Raw genomic sequence first — 26,019 nt, 5'->3', positions numbered from 1 at the left:
AGGGCTGTTCTTATGCACGATGCTACGAGGAGTGCCTGGACAAAGCCCTTATCTGTGGTAAATTGGCCATATACCACAAGCCCTCAAGGTGCCTTATTACTATTTGTTACAGGAATTAAATTCCTATATGTTTTAATGCCCAATTACAATTAAACACTCTGTCAATTCCTAAGAATTTGTAAGACTCATATTTGCATAAAATGGTCAGCGACCAGTCTCAAAATCTATCAGCAGCGTTTATTCCCGAGAGTACTGAACATGATACAGTTTACCACAGATTATAAACTGAAAATTACATCATTAGTTTTCGAACTGTCCCGTCTCTTCTCCACCCTGGTACAAAAGCAGTATCTCAAGCCTTCCCACATCGTCTCTCCTAATTTAGATAATTTATGACCCGAGCCAAGGTCTGCCTGTGTAGATAAGCATTCTAGCCAGTCTGGCGATAAGTTCCTTCATTTCTACCAAGGAACAGACAGTCATTGTTCTAATTCTTGATTATATTTACACACATTATATTCAGTACTAGGATTAAAAGAAAATTCATACATCTATACAGCAACATAATAGTATTCTGATTAGTCAGTCCTGATTGAAATGTATACATAATTAGTCATTATTGATTTAAAAAAATCCCTTACTGACAGGCCGGTCAGTGCAGCCTGTCAGTACGGCCTGTCAGTGCAGTCTGTCAGTACGGCCTGTCAGTACGGCCTGTCAGTGCGGCCGGTCAGTACGGCCTGTCAGTACGGCCGGTCAGTACGGCCTGTCAGTACGGCCTGTCAGTACGGCCTGTCAGTACGGCATGTCAGTACGGCCGGTCAGTACGGCCTGTCAGTACGGCCGGTCAGTACGGCCGGTCAGTACGGCCTGTCAGTACGGCCGGTCAGTACGGCCTGTCAGTACGGCCGGTCAGTACGGCATGTCAGTACGGCCGGTCAGTACGGCCTGTCAGTACGGCCGGTCAGTACGGCCTGTCAGTACGGCCTGTCAGTGCGGCCTGTCAGTGCGGCCTGTCAGTACGGCCTGTCAGTGCGGCCTGTCAGTGCGGCCGGTCAGTACGGCCTGTCAGTACGGCCTGTCAGTGCGGCCTGTCAGTGCGGCCGGTCAGTACGGCCTGTCAGTGCAGCCTGTCAGTGCAGCCTGTCAGTGCGACCTGTCATGTGATGAATGACATTAAGAAGAATTCACACAGCAAAGTCTAAGTTACTTTATTCCATTCAACACAGGTATCTAGAGACTAGATGTCTAATTCAGACATTCAGGTCATTTACATTCACAAATTTCAACAGTTCAATTTTAGGAATAGAACCCTAGTTGAATCCAAAATGGCATACTTGTACCACTCCACCAAACTCTACCTCATAACACTAAAGTAGTGCACTACATAGGGAATAGGGTGTCCTTTCAGATTTGGCCTTTGATCTCCCAGAACCCCTCATGTCATGATCAGCTGAGTCAGGGTCGGCGCCCTGCACCAGGATGCAGAGGCACAGGCCAGCCAGCAGGAACACGGGTGTCCCGGCAAGCGAGACGTTGTTGACATCGGCCATGCTGTGTAGGCCACCTGTAGCCAGTGCATGGGGGGAAGACGCAGCAGAGGAGCACACCTGGGAAAAGAGCCAAGAGACACCGAGTCGGTGAGCCGATCAGATGGGATTACCCAGCAGGCCAGCAGGCTTTACAGACCAGGGAGAGGATCCCTTCTGATCTGTAATTAGATGTCCACAATCATCCCCTCAAAAGAGCCCAGCGTCATTGACTGTAACTGAAGACTGGACCGCACTGCAATTGAGGCTATTATCATAATTGGGTTTTAAGGAGTTTGTATGAGTGTCGTTGCGTTGGTTCCTTTGGAGTGGGTGAGTCGATTTGAGTCGCCTGAAACATAATACAATTGAAAAAGTCCCATGATGGTTGTGACTGCCCATTAATGCTTATCACTTAACCATCATTTATTCACATTACTTTACTTTAATAAAATATTTCAGTTGTGTATATTACATGAATTTGATGAATTTATTATTTCATTCCAAGTCATGATCTTATCTCTATAGAAATGCTGCCTGTGCTGTCTGACAAAATCACTATTTTGTAGTTCTTCAATGTAAATAAAACATACTTTTATGATAATGTATTTTCAGGTAGAGATACCTCCCGAAGCAACAGCTGCTCTCCCTGACAAGTAGATGCGCAATGGATTATGTCATTGTAGCAAAATTCTGGCCTCCCTAATACATTGCACAGTTCAGGCTGGATCGGATTAATCTCTAGAGAAACTGTGCAATGTGAGCATTTATCTTACAGAAGAAGAAAATGAAATAAATTCAGATAATTGAACCAAAAATTAACCGAAATTGCGGTCAATGGCTCAGCACTATTTGTTGACAAATTTAGTCAACATTAGGAGTGAAAATAATCAGTAATGCAGGGAATAGTTAGGACACTACTTTGTTCAAAACACAACCTCTGAAAAATGTCCCATAGCAACGGAATGCAAGGGTAAACTCACTAGAGGACTAGTCCGAGTCAATATTCACATAATAATAAGAAATCCCTTTCCCCCAGTGTAAAAAAAGCCAACTTTCTCGTTGATTTTTAAAAATACGGAAATAACTAAACAAGCCGAAAAGCTGCTGTTTTGTTCAATGTAGATGGAACGGTTCGCAATGCTCCCATATAGGGAAATAGACACCGCGAGAAGAGCCCTGTGGCTTCAGACTATTCCTCAGCGTGAGAGAGTGGGAAATTGTGGGGAGCCGTTGTCCAAGTAGGCTACACATGTAGCTAGCTATGTGTGTGTAAAAAAAAGTCCTCACACGTAAGACATTTAACTTGTTTAGTATAGTCCGTTTGTAACTCCATTCACTACTTGTAGCTGTATAGTCCATTTGTTAAATTGTTGGTCTTGGCTAGCTTAATGTTCCGGTCGGTAGCTAGCTAGCTAGCACTCACTCATTCACTCAGGTGGCTGCTGGAATCATCATGAAAAGGGCCTCAGGGAAGCTCTATAATATTACGTTTTTCTAAGTAGTGAGAACGCTTGGGAGCAGGCAATGTTTACTTCCGGGTTGGAGCGAGTGGTCGCATCGGCACTTCGCTCCCGCAGGTAGTATAACTTTTTCATTACATTTCATTATGTGTTCCAAGATGGCGTAGCAGTCGGACGTGTGTTTAGTCTTGTCCCGTCCTGTCTAGTGTAAATATAGTTTTCTTCGTTTTTTTTTTCTGTATATATTTCGTACATATTTTAATCTCACTTTCCAACTAGAGCTGAAAATACTCTCCTGCAACCCGCATCACCCAATGTGGTACGGATCTGCTTTTTCTATACTTTACTTTAGAACCGGAACCCCCATCAGAAGCTAGCCAGCTAACTAGCTACTAGCTAGTACTCAGTTAGCCATTGCTAGCGGTCTTCAAAGCTAACTAGGACACCAGCGCGACATCAACCCAGAGCACATCAGACTGCTTTTTCTCCGGATTCCTACCGCAAGCTCTGAACCTTTACACCGGATCATCGCAACTAGCTAGCTGCAATCCGAGTGGCTACTCCTGGCTAACATCTCTGTCCCAAAACAAGCACCAATTAGCCTTGAGCTAGCCTCGAGCTAAGCCCATCTCCCGACTAGCCGAAGAGGCCCAACAATACCTCTTTTGCCAATTGGCCTGGACCCTTTACTGCCGACACGGAGCCCCGCCGATCCATCACGACTGGTCCGCCGACATAATCGTCCGAGGTGGTTTCAACAGGCTTTTTCGTTGCGACATCGCCAAAGATCCATCTGCCGGCCAAGGCCCGCGAGCTTTCTGAAACGCTGTGTCTCCAGCTCACCTAGCGTACTAGAGCACCTGTAGCATACTCCTGGGCTACAATTACCCGGGCCCACGACCGGTCTGTCGATGTCACCGCATGAAGAGGAATAAACAGACTCACCCCATCGCGACGTCCCCCCAAAGGTTAACTCTCTAGCCCTCGCTATCTCCCTGCTTGCTAATTCGGCCTGCTAACGTCTAGCCCGGGCCTACGAACTGTTAGCTTGTTAGCACAGGCCTGCTAACCATCTGAATCACTGCATCCCAAACACTCTGAACCCATTTACTTTCTATCTCTTTTTGATTTTTATTTTGTTTATACCTTCCGGAAACCTGCCTCACCCACTGTGGTACGGAATCGCTGTTACTTTTAATTTTTATTTTATTTTTATGACACACTCAAGAACCTCCAGACGCTAACCAGCTAACTAGCTACAAGCTATTTAGTCATTGTTAGTTAAAAATAAAAAATAAAAACCTGGATAACAATCGCCAGCCCAGCCCCCCTGCCCCATCCACCGCTGCCTCCTGGACACTGATCTCTTGGCTACATAGCTGACGCACACTGGACTGTCCATTAATCACGGTACTCCACTCTGCTTGTTTGTTTTATCTGTCGGCCCAGTTGCCTAGTCAACGCCATTTTACCTGCTGTTTGTTGTGCTAGCTGATTAGCCTCGCCCACTGTTTTTAGCTAGCTTTCTCAATTCTACACCTGTGACTACTGTATGCCTCGCTGTATGTCTCTCTCAAATGTCAATATGCCTTGTATACTGTTGTTCAGGTTAGTTATCATTGTTTTAGTTCACAATGGAGCCCCTAGATCCACTCTGCATACCCCTGTTACCTCCCTTGTCCCACCCCCACACATGCGGTGACATCACCCATTACAACCAGCATGTCCAGAGATACAACCTCTCTCATCATCACCCAGTGCCTGGGCTTACCTCCGCTGTACCCGCACCCCACCATACCCCTGTCTGCGCATTATGCCCTGAATATATTCTACCATGCCCAGAAACCTGCTCCTCTTATCCTCTGCCCCCAACGCTCTAGGCGACCAGTTTTGATAGCCTTTAGCCGTACCCTCATACTACTCCTTCTCTGTTCCGCGGGTGATGTGGAGGTAAACCCAGGCCCCGCATGTCCCCAGGTACCCTCATTTGTTGACTTCTGTGATCGAAAAAGTCTTGGTTTTATGCATGTCAACATCAGAAGCCTCCTCCCTAAGTTTGTTTTACTCACTGCTTTAGCACACTCTGCTAACCCTGATGTCCTTGCCGTGTCTGAATCCTGGCTCAGGAAGGCCACCAAAAATTCAGAGATTTCCATACCCAACTATAACATCTTCCGTCAAGATAGAACTGCCAAAGGGGGCGGAGTCGCAGTCTACTGCAGAGATAGCCTGCAAAGTAATGTCATACTTTCCAGGTCCATACCCAAACAGTTTGAACTACTAATTTTGAAAATTACTCTCTCCAGAAACAAGTCTCTCACTGTTGCCGCCTGCTACCGACCCCCTCAGCTCCCAGCTGTGCCCTGGACACCATTTGTGAATTGATCGCCCCCCATCTAGCTTCAGAGTTCGTTCTGTTAGGTGACCTAAACTGGGATATGCTTAACACCCCGGCAGTCCTACAATCTAAGCTAGATGCCCTCAATCTCACTCAAATCATCAAGAAACCCACCAGGTACAACCCTAACTCTGTAAACAAGGGCACCCTCATAGACGTCATCCTGACCAACTGGCCCTCCAAATATACCTCTGCTGTCTTCAACCAGGATCTCAGCGATCACTGCCTCATCGCCTGTATCCGCCACGGAGCCGCAGTCAAACGACCACCCTCATCACTGTCAAACGCTCCCTAAAACACTTCTGTGAGCAGGCCTTTCTAATCGACCTGGCCCGGGTATCCTGGAAGGACATTGACCTCATCCCGTCAGTTGAGGATGCATGGTCATTCTTTAAAAGTAACTTCCTCACCATTTTAGATAAGCATGCTCCGTTCAAAAAATGCAGAACCAAGAACAGATACAGCCCTTGGTTCACTCCAGACCTGACTGCCCTCGACCAGCACAAAAACATCCTGTGGCGGACTGCAATAGCATCGAATAGCCCCCGTGATATGCAACTGTTCAGGGAAGTCAGGAACCAATACACGCAGTCAGTTAGGAAAGCTAAGGCCAGCTTCGTCAGGCAGAAGTTTGCATCCTGTAGCTCCAACTCCAAAAAGTTCTGGGACACTGTGAAGTCCATGGAGAACAAGAGCACCTCCTCTCAGCTGCCCACTGCACTGAGGCTAGGAAACACGGTCTCCACCGATAAATCCATGATTATCGAAAACTTCAATAAGCACTTCTCAACGGCTGGCCATGCCTTCCGCCTGGCTACTCCAACCTCAGCCAACAGCTCCGCCCCCCCCGTAGCTCCTCACCCAAGCCTCTCCAGGTTCTCCTTTACCCAAATCCAGATAGCAGATGTTCTGAAAGAGCTGCAAAACCTGGACCCGTACAAATCAGCTGGGCTTGACAATCTGGACCCGCTATTTCTGAAACTATCTGCCGCCATTGTCGCAACCCCTATTACCAGCCTGTTCAACCTCTCTTTCATATCGTCTGAGATCCCCAAGGATTGGAAAGCTGCCGCAGACACCCTGGACCCAAACTGTTACAGACCTATATCCATCCTGCCCTGCCTATCTAAGGTCTTCGAAAGCCAAGTCAACAAACAGGTCACTGACCATCTCGAATCCCACCGTACCTTCTCCGCTGTGCGATCTGGTTTCCGAGCCGGTCACGGGTGCACCTCAGCCACACTCAAGGTACTAAACGATATCATAACCGCCATCGATAAAAGACAGTACTGTGCAGCCGTCTTCATCGACCTCGCCAAGGCTTTCGACTCTGTCAATCACCATATTCTTATCGGCAGACTCAACAGCCTCGGTTTTTCGGATGACTGCCTTGCCTGGTTCACCAATTACTTTGCAGACAGAGTTCAGTGTGTCAAATCGGAGGGCATGCTGTCCGGTCCTCTGGCAGTCTCTATGGGGGTGCCACAGGGTTCTCGGGCCGACTCTTTTCTCTGTATATATCAATGATGTTGCTCTTGCTGCGGGCGATTCCCTGATCAACCTCTACGCAGACGACACCATTCTATATACTTTCGGCCCGTCATTGGACACTGTGCTATCTAACCTCCAAACGAGCTTCAATGCCATACAGCACTCCTTCCGTGGCGTCCAACTGCTCTTAAACGCGAGTAAAACCAAATGCATGCTTTTCAACCGATCGCTGCCTGCACCCGCATGCCCGACTAGCATCACCACCCTGGATGGTTCCGACCTTGAATATGTGGACATCTATAAGTACCTAGGTGTCTGGCTAGACTGCAAACTCTCCTTCCAGACCCACATCAAACATCTCCAATCGAAAATCAAATCAAGAGTCGGCTTTCTATTCCGCAACAAAGCCTCCTTCACTCACGCTGCCAAGCTTACCCTAGTAAAACTAACTATCCTACCGATCCTCGACTTCGGCAATGTCATCTACAAAATGGCTTCCAACACTCTACTCAGCAAACTGGATGCAGTCTATCACAGTGCCATCCGTTTTGTCACTAAAGCACCTTATACCACCCACCACTGCGACTTGTATGCTCTAGTCGGCTGGCCCTCACTACATATTCGTCGCCAGACCCACTGGCTCCAGGTCATCTACAAGTCCATGCTAGGTACAGCTCCGCCTTATCTCAGTTCACTGGTCACGATGGCAACACCCATCCGTAGCACGCGCTCCAGCAGGTGTATCTCACGGATCATCCCTAAAGCCAACACATCATTTGGCCGCCTTTCGTTCCAGTACTCTGCTGCCTGTGACTGGAACGAATTGCAAAAATCGCTGAAGTTGGAGACTTTTATCTCCCTCACCAACTTCAAACATCAGCTATCCGAGCAGCTAACCGATCGCTGCAGCTGTACATAGTCTATAAGAAAATAGCCCACCCATTTTCACCTACCTCATTCCCATACTGTTTTTATACTGTTTTTATTTATTTATTTTTCTGCTCTTTTGCACACCAATATCTCTACCTGTACATGACCATCTGATCACTTATCACTCCAGTGTTAATCTGCAAAATTGTATTATTCGCCTACCTCCTCATGCCTTTTGCACACATTGTATATAGACTGCCCATTTTTTTTCTAATGTGTTATTGACTTGTTAATTGTTTATTCCATGTGTAACTCTGTGTTGTCTGTTCACACTGCTATGCTTTATCTTGGCCAGGTCGCAGTTGCAAATGAGAACTTGTTCTCAACTAGCATACCTGGTTAAATAAAGGTGAAATAAAATAAAAAATAAAAAATTATATTTCATTATAGCACAACAGTTTGATTTGTGTAATCTTAGCAATTTCTTCTCAGCTAGCTACATTGCCATCTTTGTATCAAAGATAATTGCGTAATTATCGTATTTCGCCGTCCTAACGTAGTCTTCACTAGCCAGCTAGCTAACGTCCACTGATTAGCTGCACTGGAGAAACTATTACACTCAACTGAACGACTTGATTAGTGTAGTGTTAGCTAGCTACATAGCTGTCTTTGCTGTCTTCGTATCTTCGTATCCAAGATAATTGTGTAGTTTAGGTTTAGAGTGTGTAGTCTTAGAGTGATTAATCTTAATTTACCGAGGTTAGCTAGCCAGCTATTTGTCGTCCTTAACGTAGGAGACTCTGCTAGCTAGCCAACAGCTAGCCAACAGCTAGCCGACAGCTAGCCGACAGCTAGCCAACGTCTACCGAATAGACTCACAACCCGGTCGCATTCACAGGTAGTATCACATTTTCATTTCATTTCATTACAGTACAACGGTTTGATTTGTTTGATCGTAGCTAGCTACATAGCCGTCTTTGTACCAAAGATAATTGTGTAGTCTAGAGCGATTTTCTAGGTTAGCTAGCCAGCTATTGTCGTTCTTTTAACGCAACGTAACATAAACAACACTACTAGCTAGCCAGCTAGCCCCCGAATAGCAGCACTGTAGAAACTATTACACTCAACGGAACGACTTGATTAGTGTAGTGTCAACAACGCAACCACTGCCAGCTAGCCTACTTCAGCAGTACTGTATCATTTTAATCATTTTAGTCAATAAGATTCTTGCTACGTAAGCTTAACTTTCTGAACATTCGAGACGTGTAGTCCACTTGTCATTCCAATCTCCTTTGCATTAGCGTAGCCTCTTCTGTAGCCTGTCAACTATGTGTCTGTCTATCCCTGTTCTCTCCTCTCTGCACAGACCATACAAACGCTCCACACCGCGTGGCCGCGGCCACCCTAATCTGGTGGTCCCAGCGCGCACGACCCATGTGGAGTTCCAGGTCTCCGGTAGCCTCTGGAACTGCCGATCTGCGGTCAACAAGGCAGAGTTCATCTCAGCCTATGCCTCCCTCCAGTCCCTCGACTTCTTGGCACTGACGGAAACATGGATTACCACAGACAACACTGCTACTCCTACTGCTCTCTCTTTGTCCGCCCACGTGTTCTCGCACACCCCGAGAGCTTCTGGTCAGCGGGGTGGTGGCACCGGGATCCTCATCTCTCCCAAGTGGTCATTCTCTCTTTCTCCCCTTACCCATCTGTCTATCGCCTCCTTTGAATTCCATGCTGTCACAGTTACCAGCCCTTTCAAGCTTAACATCCTTATCATTTATCGCCCTCCAGGTTCCCTCGGAGAGTTCATCAATGAGCTTGATGCCTTGATAAGCTCCTTTCCTGAGGACGGCTCACCTCTCACAGTTCTGGGCGACTTTAACCTCCCCACGTCTACCTTTGACTCATTCCTCTCTGCCTCCTTCTTTCCAATCCTCTCTTCTTTTGACCTCACCCTCTCACCTTCCCCCCCTACTCACAAGGCAGGCAATACGCTCGACCTCATCTTTACTAGATGCTGTTCTTCCACTAACCTCATTGCAACTCCCCTCCAAGTTTCCGACCACTACCTTGTATCCTTTTCCCTCTCGCTCTCATCCAACACCTCCCACACTGCCCCTACTCGGATGGTATCGCGCCGTCCCAACCTTCGCTCTCTCTCCCCCGCTACTCTCTCCTCTTCCATCCTATCATCTCTTCCCTCCGCTCAAACCTTCTCCAACCTATCTCCTGATTCTGCCTCCTCAACCCTCCTCTCCTCCCTCTCTGCATCCTTTGACTCTCTATGTCCCCTATCCTCCAGGCCGGCTCGGTCCTCCCCTCCCGCTCCGTGGCTCGATGACTCATTGCGAGCTCACAGAACAGGGCTCCGGGCAGCCGAGCGGAAATGGAGGAAAACTCGCCTCCCTGCGGACCTGGCATCCTTTCACTCCCTCATCTCTACATTTTCCACCTCTGTCTCTGCTGCTAAAGCCACTTTCTACCACTCTAAATTCCAAGCATCTGCCTCTAACCCTAGGAAGCTCTTTGCCACCTTCTCCTCCCTCCTGAATCCTCCCCCCTCCTCCCTCTCTGCAGATGACTTCGTCAACCATTTTGAAAAGAAGGTCGACGACATCCGATCCTCGTTTGCTAAGTCAAACGACACCGCTGGTTCTGCTCACACTGCCCTACCCTGTGCTCTGACCTCTTTCTCCCCTCTCTCTCCAGATGAAATCTCGCGTCTTGTGACGGCCGGCCGCCCAACAACCTGCCCGCTTGACCCTATCCCCTCCTCTCTTCTCCAGACCATTTCCGGAGACCTTCTCCCTTACCTCACCTCGCTCATCAACTCATCCCTGACCGCTGGCTACGTCCCTTCCGTCTTCAAGAGAGCGAGAGTTGCACCCCTTCTGAAAAAACCTACACTCGATCCCTCCGATGCAACAATTACAGACCAGTATCCCTTCTTTCTTTTCTCTCCAAAACTCTTGAACGTGCCGTCCTTGGCCAGCTCTCCCGCTATCTCTCTCTGAATGACCTTCTTGATCCAAATCAGTCAGGTTTCAAGACTAGTCATTCAACTGAGACTGCTCTCCTCTGTATCACGGAGGCGCTCCGCACTGCTAAAGCTAACTCTCTCTCCTCTGCTCTCATCCTTCTAGATCTATCGGCTGCCTTCGATACTGTGAACCATCAGATCCTCCTCTCCACCCTCTCCGAGTTGGGCATCTCCGGCGCGGCCCACGCTTGGATTGCGTCCTACCTGACAGGTCGCTCCTACCAGGTGGCGTGGCGAGAATCTGTCTCCTCACCACGCGCTCTCACCACTGGTGTCCCCCAGGGCTCTGTTCTTGGCCCTCTCCTATTCTCGCTATACACATGGTCTCTCCTATCATTGCTATGCAGACGACACACAATTAATCTTCTCCTTTCCCCCTTCTGATGACCAGGTGGCGAATCGCATCTCTGCATGTCTGGCAGACATATCAGTGTGGATGACGGATCACCACCTCAAGCTGAACCTCGGCAAGACGGAGCTGCTCTTCCTCCCGGGGAAGGACTGCCCGTTCCATGATCTCGCCATCACGGTTGACAACTCCATTGTGTCCTCCTCCCAGAGCGCCAAGAACCTTGGCGTGATCCTGGACAACACCCTGTCGTTCTCAACCAACATCAAGGCGGTGGCCCGTTCCTGTAGGTTCATGATCTACAACATCCGCAGAGTACGACCCTGCCTCACACAGGAAGCGGCGCAGGTCCTAATCCAGGCACTTGTCATCTCCCGTCTGGATTACTGCAACTCGCTGTTGGCTGGGCTCCCTGCCTGTGCCATTAAACCCCTTCAACTCATACAGAACGCCGCAGCCCGTTTGGTGTTCAACCTTCCCAAGTTCTCTCACGTCACCCCGCTCCTCCGTTCTCTCCACTGGCTTCCAGTTGAAGCTCGCATCCGCTACAAGTCCATGGTGCTTGCCTACGGAGCTGTGAGGGGAACGGCACCTCAGTACCTCCAGGCTCTGATCAGGCCCTACACCCAAACAAGGGCACTGCGTTCATCCACCTCTGGCCTGCTCGCCTCCCTACCACTGAGGAAGTACAGCTCCCGCTCAGCCCAGTCAAAACTGTTCGCTGCTCTGGCCCCCCAATGGTGGAACAAACTCCCTCACGATGCCAGGACAGCGGAGTCAATCACCACCTTCCGGAGACACCTGAAATCCCACCTCTTTAAGGAATACCTAGGATAGGATAAGTAATCCCTCTCACCCCCCCCCTTTAAGATTTAGATGCACTATTGTAAAGTGACTGTTCCACTGGATGTCATAAGGTGAATGCACCAATTTGTAAGTCGCTCTGGATAAGAGCGTCTGCTAAATGACTTAAATGTAAATGTTCAAAATAAATGGTATGCCAGCAGCATACCACCCTGCATCCCACTGCTAGCTTGACGCTGAAGCTAAACAGGGTCCGTTCTGGTTGGTCCCTGGATGGGAGACCAGATGCTGCTGGAAGTAGTGTTGGAGGTCCAGTAGGAGGCACTCTTTCCTCTGGTCTGCAGTGATTGGGGACATGCCCTGTGTAGGGTGCTGTCTTTCGGATGGGATGTTAAATGGGTGTTCTGACTCTCTGTAGTTAAGGGTTATAACACCCTTATTGTAAAAGTGTTAACCCTGGTGTCCTGGCCAAATTCCCAATCTGGCCCTCATACCATCATCGCCACCTAATCATCCCTAGCTTCTAATTGGCTCATTCATGCCTCCTCACTAAGTATTCCCCAGGTCAATGCTGTAAATGACAATGAATTCCCAGTCAACTTACTTGGTAAAATAATGGTTTAAGAAGAGTATTTAGGCATGTTGTCTTTTTCTTAAATGTAGTTTTGTAATTGACTAAAACAAGCAGAAAACAAGAAAATTGTGTTTGAAAAAGTTTTTGCTGTGAGCCAATGAGGTAACCTAGGTAACCACAGTTTGCCACAATGTTCTATATAATTGTGTTTGAAAAAGGTCAAGATTTTTCTATGAGCCAATGGGGTAACCTACTGTAGGTAACCACCGGTTGCCGAGACTTTCTATCTAATACCTACTGGGAGTATGGGCCTCAACCTTGAGGAATAACTTCAAGCATCTTTAGTGCAGGCAGGCAAAGCAAATTCAATCTTACTCAATGGCTATGTTCTTAAGTGGGTAGAATTAAGGTTTCACTTCACTGACGCTGCAAATATCAGTTTATATGGTCTATGTTCGTGACTTTGTGGTTGAGTGACAATCTTTAAAAAGGTAAAAACAATAGGCCACAACGTGTCTGAGAAGGATTTAGATTCGACTGCATGAATAAACGAGGACGAATGTTACTCCCTCCTTCAAAATCCAAAGGTAGTCTCTAAATCTTCAGACTGGTGCTCAGCACAGTCAATTAGAGCTATCTTACATTTTTGGACACCAGATGTTACTAGTGCAACAACACTTTACTGCAAAGACAACTAAGTTCATGGTCAAGTGTGAGTCATTGTGGCCTGGACAGAAACAGCTTTGACAGCCTATTGTAGGCTACTGGTAAAATATCAAATATACAGGCTAAAACATGAATTATTTTTAGACCACAGATTAAGTTTTCACACAAAAGTGGGTGGAAGGAGGTGTGTCCCATATAAAGACGTAGTAGCATTGTAAATAATATAATTACAGTCCAGATTAATCATTGTCAGACTCTGTATGCAGATTCCTATGTGACCTCTGAGTTATTTCAAGATTGAGATTAATAGTAATATTTATTTTTTATCTGCATCGGTTGTGTCATCACTCATTGGAACAGAATGAGAAAGGGAAGTGGAGAATACAAGGGATATTGTCACACAGTAGACTGATGCAAGGCCATCAGTCTACTGTGTCTCTGAGCAACTCTCTCACTATGTCTCTTAGAAAGATCTTCTTGACCCCAAGACAGGTCACACAACTGAGACTGCTGTTCTCTGTGTCAAGGAGGCTCTCCACACTGCCAAAGCTAACTCTCTCTCCTCTGTTCTCATCCCCCTAGACCTAGCACCTGCCTTCGTCACCGTGAACCATCAGATCATCCTCTACAGCCTATCAGGGCTGGGCGTCTCAGGCTCTGCACACTCTTGGTTTGCATCCTACCTAGTAGGCCGCTCCTACCAGGTGACGTGGAGAGGATCTGTGTCTGCACCACATACTCTCACTACTGGTGTCCCCCAGGGCTCCATCCTAGGCCCTGTCCTCTTCTCCCTATACATCAAGTCCGTCATATCCTCACAAGGTCTTTCCTATTATTGCTATGCGGACGACACTCAACTACTTTTCCTCATCCCCCCGTATGACACCAAAGTGGTGACACGCATCCCTGCGTGCCTGGCAGATATCTCAGCTTGGATGTTGGCCCACAACCTCAAGTTCAACCTTGACAAGACGGCTGCTCTTCCTCCCGGGGAAAGCCTGCCCGCTTCAAGGCCTGCCTGCTCCGTCTGGACTTCTGAACTCGCTGTTGGCTAGGCTCCTTACTTGTGCCATCAAACCCATGCAATTTATCCAGATTGCTGCAGTCCACCTGGTGTTCAACCTTCCCAAATTCTCCCATGCCACCACACTCCTCTGAACACTCCACTGGCTTCCAGTCTAAACTTGCATCCAGAACATGACCGTGGTACTTGCCTACGGAGCAGCAAGGGAAACTGCCCCTCCCTACCTTAAGGCTCTGCTACAGTACACCCCAACCTCAATTCTGGCTTCTACTTTGGCTCATCTGTCCTGGGCTTCCAAAGCCAATTCTTGGGCTACCCAAGAGGAAACGCTGAATTTACAGAGGCAAGAGAGGGAGGGATCCTGGCGAAATTAAGGCGAAGGGAAAACTGGCCAACTCTTCCCTCCGTTATCACTTGATAATAAGATGGATGACCTTCGATTGTGGATTTGCTACCAACGAGACTCTCGAAACTGCAATATTCTCTCATTTCCTGAAATATTGCTCTTGGAAAGGATACCCCTCATGGCTATCCAACTCTATGGATTCTCTAATCACCATGCCGACAGGACAGTGGATTCAGGGAAATTGAGGGTGGGAGGGGTTTGCCCCTTCATCAATAACAACAGGTGTGCTGACCCGAGTGCGATGGAAGTGTCGACCCATTGTTCACCCGTCTTTGAATACCTGATGGTCAAATGCAGACCCTTTTTACCCCCAGAGGGAGTTTTCAGCTAATATTGTGACTGTTGTATACATTCCACCTCAGGACAAGAAAAATAACACCCGGGTACTTAACAAACTGTACAAGGCCGCTTTTCTGGTTGCTGCCGATTTGAATTCCACGTCATTAAGACGCGTGAAGCCCAACTTCCATCAACATGTCTCCCGCACCACTAGGGGTGATAAAGTCCTAGACCACTGTTATTCTACCCACAAGCAAGCATACAAGGCCCTCCCTTGTCCACCAATCGGCAAATCAAATCAGGACAGGACTGCTTTGCTTGCGCTGATTGGAATATGTTTCGGGACTCCACCAATAACATCGATGAGCTAACCACCTCTGTCATCGGCTTCATTAGGAAATGCATCGGCGATGTTGTCCCCACAATTAAGGTTCGCTGCTTCCCCAATCAAAAGCCCTGGATTAACACTGAGGTTGGCGCTAAACACATTTTTTACAATTCCTGGATGACACTGGGCCAGGATAGGGCTACCGCACACAGGGCCATCGCAGACAACCTTGAGACTACGGCTGTGGACAGGAACAAGTACAAGAAGTCCCGCTTTGACCTTCGCAGAGTCATCAAATTAGCAAATGGACAATATAGGAATAAGGTGGAATCATATTACACAGGCTCTGACATGCGCCGCATGTGGCCGGAGTGAGTAAAGTCTTTAATCAGGTCAATAACCGCAAGGCCGCAGGGCACATTCTCAGAGCATATGCAGAACAGCTGGCAGGTATATTCACTGTAATTTTCAACCTCTCCTTTCCCAGTCTGTACTCCACACATTTTAACATGATCACCATCATTCCTGTTCCCAAGAACTCTAAGAATTCATGCCACAATGACTACCGCCCTGTAGAACTCACATCTGTAATCATGAAGTGCTTTGAAAGGCTGGTCATGGCTCACATCAACTCCATTATCCCAGACACCCTAGACCCACTCCAATTTGCATACCGCCCCAACAGATCCATAGACGATGCAATCTCAATTGCACTCCACACTGCCCTCACCCACCTAGGTGTAATACCTATGTGAGAATGCTGTTCATTGACTACAGCTCAGCGTTCAACACCATTGTCCCCTCCAAGCTCGTCACCAAGTTTAGGAACCTCAGCCTGAACACCTCCCTCTGCAACTGGATCCTGGACTTCCTGACAGGCTGACCCCAGATGGTAAGAATTAGCAACATCACCTCTGCCATGAAGAACCTCAACACATGGGTGTGTCCAAGTTCCCTGCCATCCATGACCTTTACTGTTTATCAGGCGGTGTGAAAGGAAGGCCCAGAAAATAATTAAAGACTCCAACCATGCAAGTCACTGTTTTCCCTGCTTCAGGATGGCAAGCGATACCGGTGCATCAAGTCTGATACCAACAGGCTCCTGAACAGCTTCTATCCCTGTGCCATAAGACTGCTAAATAGCTTCACGGATGATCTAAACTGACCTTTGTATTTTATTCTTATTATCTATGCACACTCACAGGGCCCTACACACTACGCACATGGACACTCCAACACAGACACAAACACTCTCTCATTTGCTCACACTCACATTCAATTATCATATATGCTGCTGCTACTCTGTTTATCACATATCCTGATGCCTAGTCACCTTACCCCTATACATATCTACTCCCATCACTCCAGTATCCCTGCACATTGTAAATATGCTACTGGAACTGACCCTGTATATAGTATGCTTACTTACTTTATCATGTTCTTATTATTGTAAATGTAAATGTTGTAAGAACCACACTTTTTGGTATAGCTTAACTCAGAAAGTTTATTTCAAGGGAACCTTCAAGTTCTTACATCTCCACTTCATAGCCCCCTCAAATTAAAATCTGGACCTTGAAGCCAGTTCCATTCTTATTTGTTTCATTTAGACCCAGGACACCAGGTGGGTGCAATTAGTCATCAGGTATTCCAGAAAACCAACAGTACTCCAGACCTGCAGGGTAGGATTTGAATACCACTTCTTTACAGCCTCAATACAGAACAGTTTATGATTCAGGGTCATGTTCTGATGGTTGCATACTCTGTCTGTTGGTCTTTCTCCACCATCCTCCTACTAGTGGGAAGGTTGACCTCAGCATAGGTCATGTCTGCTCTCTGGTCCTACACACACACACACACACACACACACACACACACACACACACACACACACACACACACACACACACACACACACACACACACACACACACACACACACACACACACACACACACACACACACACACACACACACACACACACACACACACACACACACACACACACACACACACTATATCCACAGTAACAATCAAAGGGAATTATTTTGTTGACAACCCATTTACTTACATCCCTGTTGTTTGCTTGCACCATATTTCCTGGGTTGACTGGCATCTGATTTCCTGAAACACAATCTGAGAACAAACGACCATGAATCATTCATAAAATACACATTTAGCAAGTAAAATCTAATCAAATCAAATGTATTTATAGAGCCCTTCGTACATCAGCTGATATCTCAAAGTGCTGTACAGAAACCCAGCCTAAAACCCCAAACAGCAAGCAATGCAGGTGTAGAAGCACCTTGAGCAAAAAAGCACCAGAAGCAAAAATAAGGTTTTATTTTCTATACAACATTATAAATATCTACTGTATGAAGGAAATTAGTTCATTTCAGATAGAACAGAACCTGACTTCAGAAGGGTAAATAAGAGAGTTATAGTTGACTTACATGCCCTCCTTCTGAAGGTGACTGCGGTCACACACACACACACAGCCACACACACCACCACCCCCATTGGCACCCAGATCAGCAGCGACTGTTTAAGACCTGATGGAGGAAGACAGAGAGCACACCTGTGTCACTTGAGATCTGCCTGGCTCACAACAAGGAGGTTAGTGAAGGAGGGACTGGCACACAATAGTCCATAGATGAAGTACAATGAGGTACAGTAGTAAAAGCATTGCCTTGGTAAACAAAGTTTGAATTTGACTTAGTACACTGTAAACCCCAAGGCATTTTTAACTGAAATAATTCTAGTACTCAAAGTTAATGAAAAGTTATTAATACTTAAAATGTTTATGTGGTACTGACTCAGAACTAAATGAGAAGTTGTACCAACAAGTTTTTTTTAAAGATATGATAATAAATTAACTATTTTCTGAGCATGCTGTACTGCGGGGTAGAGTTTTCTAAATAGTTTTAATATCTGTGTTTTTGCATGTACATTGACTGATTGGTTGATTCAAAAGTTATGCTACATAAAGATAAATAACATTTTTTGAAACTAATCCGATCACCGAATATTTGCCCCATTACTGAAATGGTTGTTCCAGTTTAAATGGTTTAGGTCGTCTCCTCCCACTGTTCTGAACCCTGGCAGTCATTATAAATGCAGGTTGTGGATGAATACACATTTCAACTGTTGGATAGATGCATGATCAATTTCAATATGAGTTACACATCACTTTGCAAGCCAGCATGATGCGATTTAGAGTAAGGGTTGGAAAATTCTGGCACATCCTTGTTCGAAGATTACTGGACATTTTGCAACCCCACTTAAACTATAAGTTTCAGGCTACTGTATTACACTTTATGATAAAGATCATGGTTTAATTATAATGTTATTATAATAATATTCACCTAGGAACTCGCTTGAAGGCCACAGGACTGAAAATTTACGAATTCAACAACCATGTCTCACAAACTACAAGCTACAATTCAATCGAAGAGCCAAGGCACACAGGGAAAGTATTGGATTTGTTGCTTAGTGGGGGTGTTAAATTGAAGTATATCTTAGTCCAAAAAACTGCATTTGTATTTCTCATATGAAGGTAGTACTGCTCGGTTCAGCTATTTTTAAGTTTCTTAAGTTCATATTTTTGAGGTAATCGTTTCCTCTGGCTGTTTGAACAGCCAGAACTTATCTGCTTTTACGGTGTAGATGGTTTCTTACCGTCGTTTTCCTCTCCACCGTCATCATCCGTGTCTTTAATATCTAGTTCAGTAGTTCAGGAGAAGAACATGCTCTTCATTATCAGACTCATACAGTAGAGCAGTATGCATGTTCACTCATCACTGATATCAAGAGAAAGGATCAGGTTTGACATTCACTTTAATGTCATTAAATCTTGTGAACTTATTCAGATTATAGGAACATAACAAGAACACATACCTGAGAATGTGGAGGTGAAGTCAATGGAGATCTTCACGTTTCCCTTGTCAGTCAGTGTGCACGTCCACTTCCTGTTGTTGTCCTCCTTCTGGAATGTCACATTCAGAGTGATGTCACAGCGAGGCCCTGTGAGCTGGTATCTGGGGTCTCCCTGCAGCTTCCTACCAGTCTCATCCATCCAGCTCAGATGAACTTGACTATTGCGAACTATCCTACACTTTCCACTCCCTTCATTGGTGTGCAGAGAGCACCTTATTGTTACTGGTCTATCAGGCTTTAGATATGTCAGTAGTGTGGACAAGGAGACTGCAAGAGATGAGAAAACATTCAATTTTACCATGGTTTCTCTTCAAGGAATAAAGTATTGTTGTAGGTCACTCATGTATAGAGTAATACTATAATGGCAATACTATAATACTGCAATGCTATAATACAAATACTATAATACTGTAATCCTGTAAAACTATAATACCAATACTATAATACTGCAATACTATAACACTAATACCAAAATACTGTAATACTATAACTAATACTATAATACTGTAATACTATAATACTGCAATACTATAACACTAATACTAAAATACTGTAATACTGTAATACTATAATACTGTATTGCATATGTTTTACGAAGACAGATTTTCATCCTTGAATTTACTGTAAACAGAAATACTCACTGGTCAGAACAGACAGATAGGTATCAGTGTCTGAAAAGGGATTTTGGGGTTTTAAAATTCGACATGTGTAGCGTCCAGCATCCTCAGCTGTGACATTGTGAATATGTAGAGAACAGTCAGCGTCCACACTCAGTTTTTTAGCTCTCTTTGAGTTAACTCTCACCTTCCCGTTAAAAACCTCTTGAATAGCATTTTGAAAACTCTCTCTGCTGTGAAGCCACATAATTAAGGAGCAGTCTGAATTAACCACATTGTCACACAGCAGACTGACATCAGCCCTCTCATTGACGTATTGAGATAATTGTTTTCCATGCACACCTGAAGAGAAAAACAAAATGTATCCATGTAACACAGTAAAATCCTTACTCAAATAACTTCATCAAGGATCCATTATAAGTGGTAAATACTATGTAGATTAGTCTCTAACCACCTGTTAGCAAACCTACACACAGCATGAATGGTTAATGAGCATGGCTGATATTTTATCCTACAGTAGGTGTCCTCTTACCTGCATTGATAAGCTTTAGGATCAGCAGTGGAATGAGAGTGTGATGGGCCCCAGCCATGTTGCTCTTGCTCTGCCTTCCGTAACCGTTTCTTTCTCTGTTCTGTGTGGTGTTGGATTTGTCTTGTTTTTACGAACCAGACTTCACTTCTTAGATTGGCTAATACCCTCTTCTTCGATTTGAAGTTGATGCGCAAGGATGATGACATCAATTCTATCACAACAGGCCGTTTGGCTATAACTGTACATCACAGGAAATTGGTGCCGCCTTAATTGAGGGCTCGAGTTTGTGGTAATGACTGGAGCGGAATCAGTGGAATGGCATCAAATACATCAAATACATGGTTTCCTTGTGTTTGATGCCGTTCCATTTACTCCATTCCAGCCATTATTATGAGCCGTCCTCCCATCAGCATCCGACTGTGCTGGACATTCCCACATCACCAACCTCAAATAGAAGCTCAAAAGGATGGCTACATCTAAAGGATGGCTACATCTAAAGGATGGCTACATCTAAAGGATGGCTACATCAAAAGGATGGCTACATCAGCACTTTAATTGTGGATGAATGATCACAACCAATGTGATTTAATAAATCATCAAGGATGATTCAGCATGATCCTGTCATGTCGACTAGAAACAGAACTTGGATTGCACAAGTTGGTTCTTTGAGTTACTGAGAATACGGAATGGCGTGTGTGGTCCATTAACCACTTGGTATGATGTTGCTTTACAAGCTGGTCTTAACATATATTTAAAGATTGTGGTGGTGGTCTATCATCACGTATCTAAAAAGAAAAACAAACAGACACATTGCACACTCATAGACGTCATCAATATACGAAGGGGAAGTAAGTGTAAGTAAGGGGAAGTAAGAGCTTCAGCACGGCTACACAGCTGTTTAGCTCTTCCTTTCTATGTCGTTAAAGCCTTTTTTCTTGTGTCTCCATTTTTTGTTTTGTTGCAAGTTACTTTTACTCCCTAACCTAAGTTGGTGGGGGTTTTCTCTTCCCTTAGTTTGTCTGATGTCAGGCAAATCTAATGGGCTTCATGGTGGGTGTTTGTTAAGACGTGGATGAGTGCAAACCCTGGATGACGGACAGGGGTGCTGTATTGAAGCCACAGGCGCCAACAGAGATGGCCACCTCGCTTCGCGTTCCTAGGAAACTATGCAGTTTTTTGTTTTTTTACGTGTTATTTCTTACATTAGTACCCCAGGTCATCTTAGGTTTCATTACATACAGTCGGGAAGAACTACTGAATATAAGATCAGCGTCAACTCACCATCAGTACGACCAAGAATATGTTTTCCGCGACGCGAATCCTGTGTTCTGCCTTACAAACAGGACAACGGGATGGATCGCATGCAGCGACCCAAAAAAAACGACTCCGAAAAAGAGGGAAACGTAGCGGTCTTCTGATCAGACTCAGGACAAGGGCACATCGCGCACCACTCCCTAGCATTCTTCTTGCCAATGTCCAGTCTCTTGACAACAAGGTTGATGAAATCCGAGCAAGGGTAGCATTCCAGAGGGACATCAGAGACTGTAACGTCCTCTGCTTCACGGAAACATGGCTCACTGGGAAGACGCTATCCGGGGCGGTGCAGCCAACGGGTTTCTCCACGCATCGCGCCGACAGAAACATACATCTCTCTGGTAAGAAGAGTGGCGGGGGCGTATGCCTCATGACTAACGAGACATGGTGTGATGAAAGAAACATACAGGAACTCAAATCCTTCTGTTCACCTGATTTAGAATTCCTCACAATCAAATGTAGACCGCATTATCTACCAAGAGAATTCTCTTCGATTATAATCACAGCCGTATACATCCCCCCCAAGCAGACACATCGACGGCTCTGAACGAACTTTATTTAACTCTTTGCAAACTGGAAACCATTTATCCGGAGGCTGCATTCATTGTAGCTGAGCATTTTAACAAAGCTAATCTGAAAACAAGACTCCCTAAATTTTATCAGCATATCGATTGTGCAACCAGGGGTGGTAAAACCTTGGATCATTGTTACTCTAACTTCCGCGACGCATATAAGGCCCTGCCCCGCCCCCCTTTCGGAAAAGCTGACCACGACTCCATTTTGTTGATCCCTGCCTACAGGCAGAAACTTAAACAAGAGGCTCCCACGCTGAGGTCTGTCCAACGCTGGTCCGACCAAGCTGATTCCACACTCCAAGACTGCTTCCATCACGTGGACTGGGACATATTTCGTATTGCGTCAGATAAAAATATTGACGAATACGCTGATTCGGTGTGTTAGTTCATTAGAACGTGCGTTGAAGATGTCATTCCCATAGCAACGATAAAAACATTCCCTAACCAGAAACCGTGGACAGCATTCGCGTGAAACTGAAAGCGCGAACCACTGCTTTTAATCAGGGCAAGGTGTCTGGTAACATGACCGAATATAAACAATGCAGCTATTCCCTCCGCAAGGCTATTAAACAAGCTAAGCGTCAGTACAGAGACAAAGTAGAATCTCAATTCAACGGCTCAGACACAAGAGGCATGTGGCAGGGTCTACAGTCAATCACGGACTACAAGAAGAATCCCAGCCCAGTCACGGACCAGGATGTCTTGATCCCAGGCAGACTAAATCACTTTTTTGCCCGCTTTGAGGACAATACAGTGCCACTGACACGGCCTGCAACGAAAACATGCGGTCTCTCCTTCACTGCAGCCGAGGTGAGTAAGACATTTAAACGTGTTAACCCTCGCAAGGCTGCAGGCCCAGACGGCATTCCCAGCCGCGCCCTCAGAGCATGCGCAGACCAGCTGGCCGGTGTGTTTACGGACATATTCAATCAATCCCTATACCAGTCTGCTGTTCCCACATGCTTCAAGAGGGCCACCATTGTTCATGTTCCCAAGAAAGCTAAGGTAACTGAGCTATACGACTACCTCCCCGTAGCACTCACTTCCGTCATCATGAAGTGCTTTGAGAGACTAGTCAAGGACCATATCACCTCCACCCTACCTGACACCCTAGACCCACTCCAATTTGCTTACCGCCCAAATAGGTCCACAGACGACGCAATCTCAAACACACTGCACACTGCCCTAACCCACCTGGACAAGAGGAATACCTATGTGAGAATGCTGTTCATCGACTACAGCTCGGCATTCAACACCATAGTGCCCTCCAAGCTCGTCATCAAGCTCGAGACCCTGGGTCTCGACCCCGCCCTGTGCAACTGGGTACTGGACTTCCTGACGGGCCGCCCCCAGGTGGTGAGGGTAGGCAACAACATCTCCTCCCCGCTGATCCTCAACACGGGGGCCCCACAAGGGTGCGTACTGAGCCCTCTCCTGTACTCCCTGTTCACCCACGACTGCGTGGCCACGCACGCCTCCAACTCAATCATCAAGTTTGCGGACGACACAACAGTGGTAGGCTTGATTACCAACAACGACGAGACGGCCTACAGGGAGGAGGTGAGGGCCCTCGGAGTGTGGTGTCAGGAAAATAACCTCACACTCAACGTCAACAAAACTAAGGAGATGATTGTGGACTTCAGGAAACAGCAGAGGGAACACCCCCCTATCCACATCGATGGAACAGTAGTGGAGAGGGTAGCAAGTTTTAAGTTCCTCGGCATACACATCACAGACAAACTGAATTGGTCCACTCACACTGACAGCGTCATGAAGAAGGCGCAGCAGCGCCTCTTCAACCTCAGGAGGCTGAAGAAATTCGGCTTGTCACCAAAAGCACTCACAAACTTCTACAGATGCACAATCGAGAGCATCCTGGCGGGCTGTATCACCGACTGGTACGGCAACTGCTCCGCCCTCAACCGTAAGGCTCTCCAGAGGGTAGTGAGGTCTGCACAACGCATCACCGGGGGCAAACTACCTGCCCTCCAGGACAACTACACCACCCGATGTTACAGGAAGGCCATAAAGATCATCAAGGACATCAACCACCCGAGCCACTGCCTGTTCACCCCGCTATCATCCAGAAGGCGAGGTCAGTACAGGTGCATCAAAGCTGGGACCGATAGACTGAAAAACAGCTTCTATCTCAAGGCCATCAGACTGTTAAACAGCCACCACTAACATTGAGTGGCTGCTGCCAACACACTGTCATTGACACTGACCCAACTCCAGCCACTTTAATAATGGGAGTTGATGGGAAATGATGTAAATATATCACTAGCCACTTTAAACAATGCTACCTTATATAATGTTACTTACCCTACATTATTCATCTCATATGCATACGTATATACTGTACTCTATATCATCGACTGCATCCTTATGTAATACATGTATCACTAGCCACTTTAACTATGCCACTTTGTTTACTTTGTCTACATACTCACCTCATATGTATATACTGTACTCGATACCATCTACTGTATGCTGCCCTGTACCATCACTCATTCATATATCCTTATGTACATATTCTTTATCCCCTTACACTGTGTATAAGACAGTAGTTTTGGAATTGTTAGTTAGATTACTTGTTGGTTATCACTGCATTGTCGGAACTAGAAGCACAAGCATTTCGCTACACTCGCATTAACATCTGCTAACCATGTCTATGTGACAAATACAATTTTATTTGATTTGATTTGCAGCAATCTTGGCACTCCTCAATTGTAAAATATTTTGGAAGCTATAGAAATGCATTTATTAATGTCTTCATTTGTTTTTTTTACCCATTTATTCTATTACAGGCACCTTTATGCATACTTTTAATGTATATTATGTGAGCTAAAATATTTTACTTAAAGTATTTATTTTTTGTACTAATGTTACTGTCCTTACTACAACAACAAAAAACTTAAATACATGTCATTTCGTCCTTGAAACTTTTAATTGAAAATACTGTAGAATTCCATTCATTTCTATGGAGGACTGCTCCTACTAGGGAGTGCCAATATGGCCGACCAGTGGCTTCAAAGCATCTCATTGGCGAACACATAGCATCAGCTTTCTAGGGTATATATACACTACCATTCAAAAGTTTGGGGTCACTTAGAAATGTCCTTGTTTTTGAAAGAAAAGCACATTTTTGGTCCATTAAAATAACATCAAATTGATCAGAAATACAGTGTAGACGTTGTTAATGTTGTAAATGACTATTGTAGCAAGAAAAGGCAGATTTTTTAAATGGAATATCTACATAGGTGTACAGAGGCCCATTATCAGCAACCATCACTCCTGTGTTCCAATGGCACGTTGTGTTAGCTAATTCAAGTTTATAATTTTAAAAGGCTAATTGATCATTAGAAAACCCTTTTGCTATTATGTTAGCACAGCTGAAAGCTGTTTTGCTGATTAACGAAGCAATATATCTGGCCTTCTTTAGGCTAGTTGAGTATCTGGAGCATCAGCAATTGTGGGTTCGATTACAGGCTCAAAATGGTCAGAAACAAATAACTTTCTGAAACTCGTCAGTCTATTATTGTAGGAAGGCTATTCCATGCAAGAAATTGCCAAGAAACTGAAGATCTCATGCAACGCTGTGTACTACTCCCTTCACAGAGTAGCGCAAAGTGGCTCTAACCAGAATAGAAAGAGGAGTGGGAGGCCCCCGGTGCACAACTGAGCAAGAGGACAAGTACATTAGAGTGTCTAGTTTGAGAAACAGACACCTCACATGTCCTAAAATATCCCAGGTCAGTGATTGGGGACATTGCCCTGTGTAGAGTGCTGCCTTTCAATCGGGATGTTTAAACAAGTGTCCTGACT

At 45.8% G+C, this 26,019-nt stretch overlaps 1 protein-coding gene across 1 annotated transcript; it reads right to left on the bottom strand.

Moving 5' to 3' along the window:
• Positions 1 to 1,282: 1,282 nt before the first annotated feature.
• Positions 1,283 to 20,418, bottom strand: LOC123995830. Its single transcript, XM_046299512.1, has 7 exons — positions 20,306 to 20,418; positions 19,798 to 20,115; positions 19,118 to 19,423; positions 18,899 to 18,940; positions 17,674 to 17,772; positions 17,292 to 17,356; positions 1,283 to 1,610 (listed from the first exon to the last, which is right to left on the bottom strand). The coding sequence occupies exons 1-7, from the start codon at positions 20,361 to 20,363 to the stop codon at positions 1,371 to 1,373; spliced, it is 1,128 nt and encodes a 375-aa protein (XP_046155468.1). The 5' UTR covers positions 20,364 to 20,418; the 3' UTR covers positions 1,283 to 1,370.
• Positions 20,419 to 26,019: the final 5,601 nt, after the last annotated feature.

Source organism: Oncorhynchus gorbuscha, linkage group LG14 (assembly GCF_021184085.1).
Source record: "Oncorhynchus gorbuscha isolate QuinsamMale2020 ecotype Even-year linkage group LG14, OgorEven_v1.0, whole genome shotgun sequence".
Classification (NCBI taxonomy): Eukaryota; Metazoa; Chordata; class Actinopteri; order Salmoniformes; family Salmonidae; genus Oncorhynchus; species Oncorhynchus gorbuscha.
This window is presented reverse-complemented; position numbering and strand designations above follow the sequence as displayed.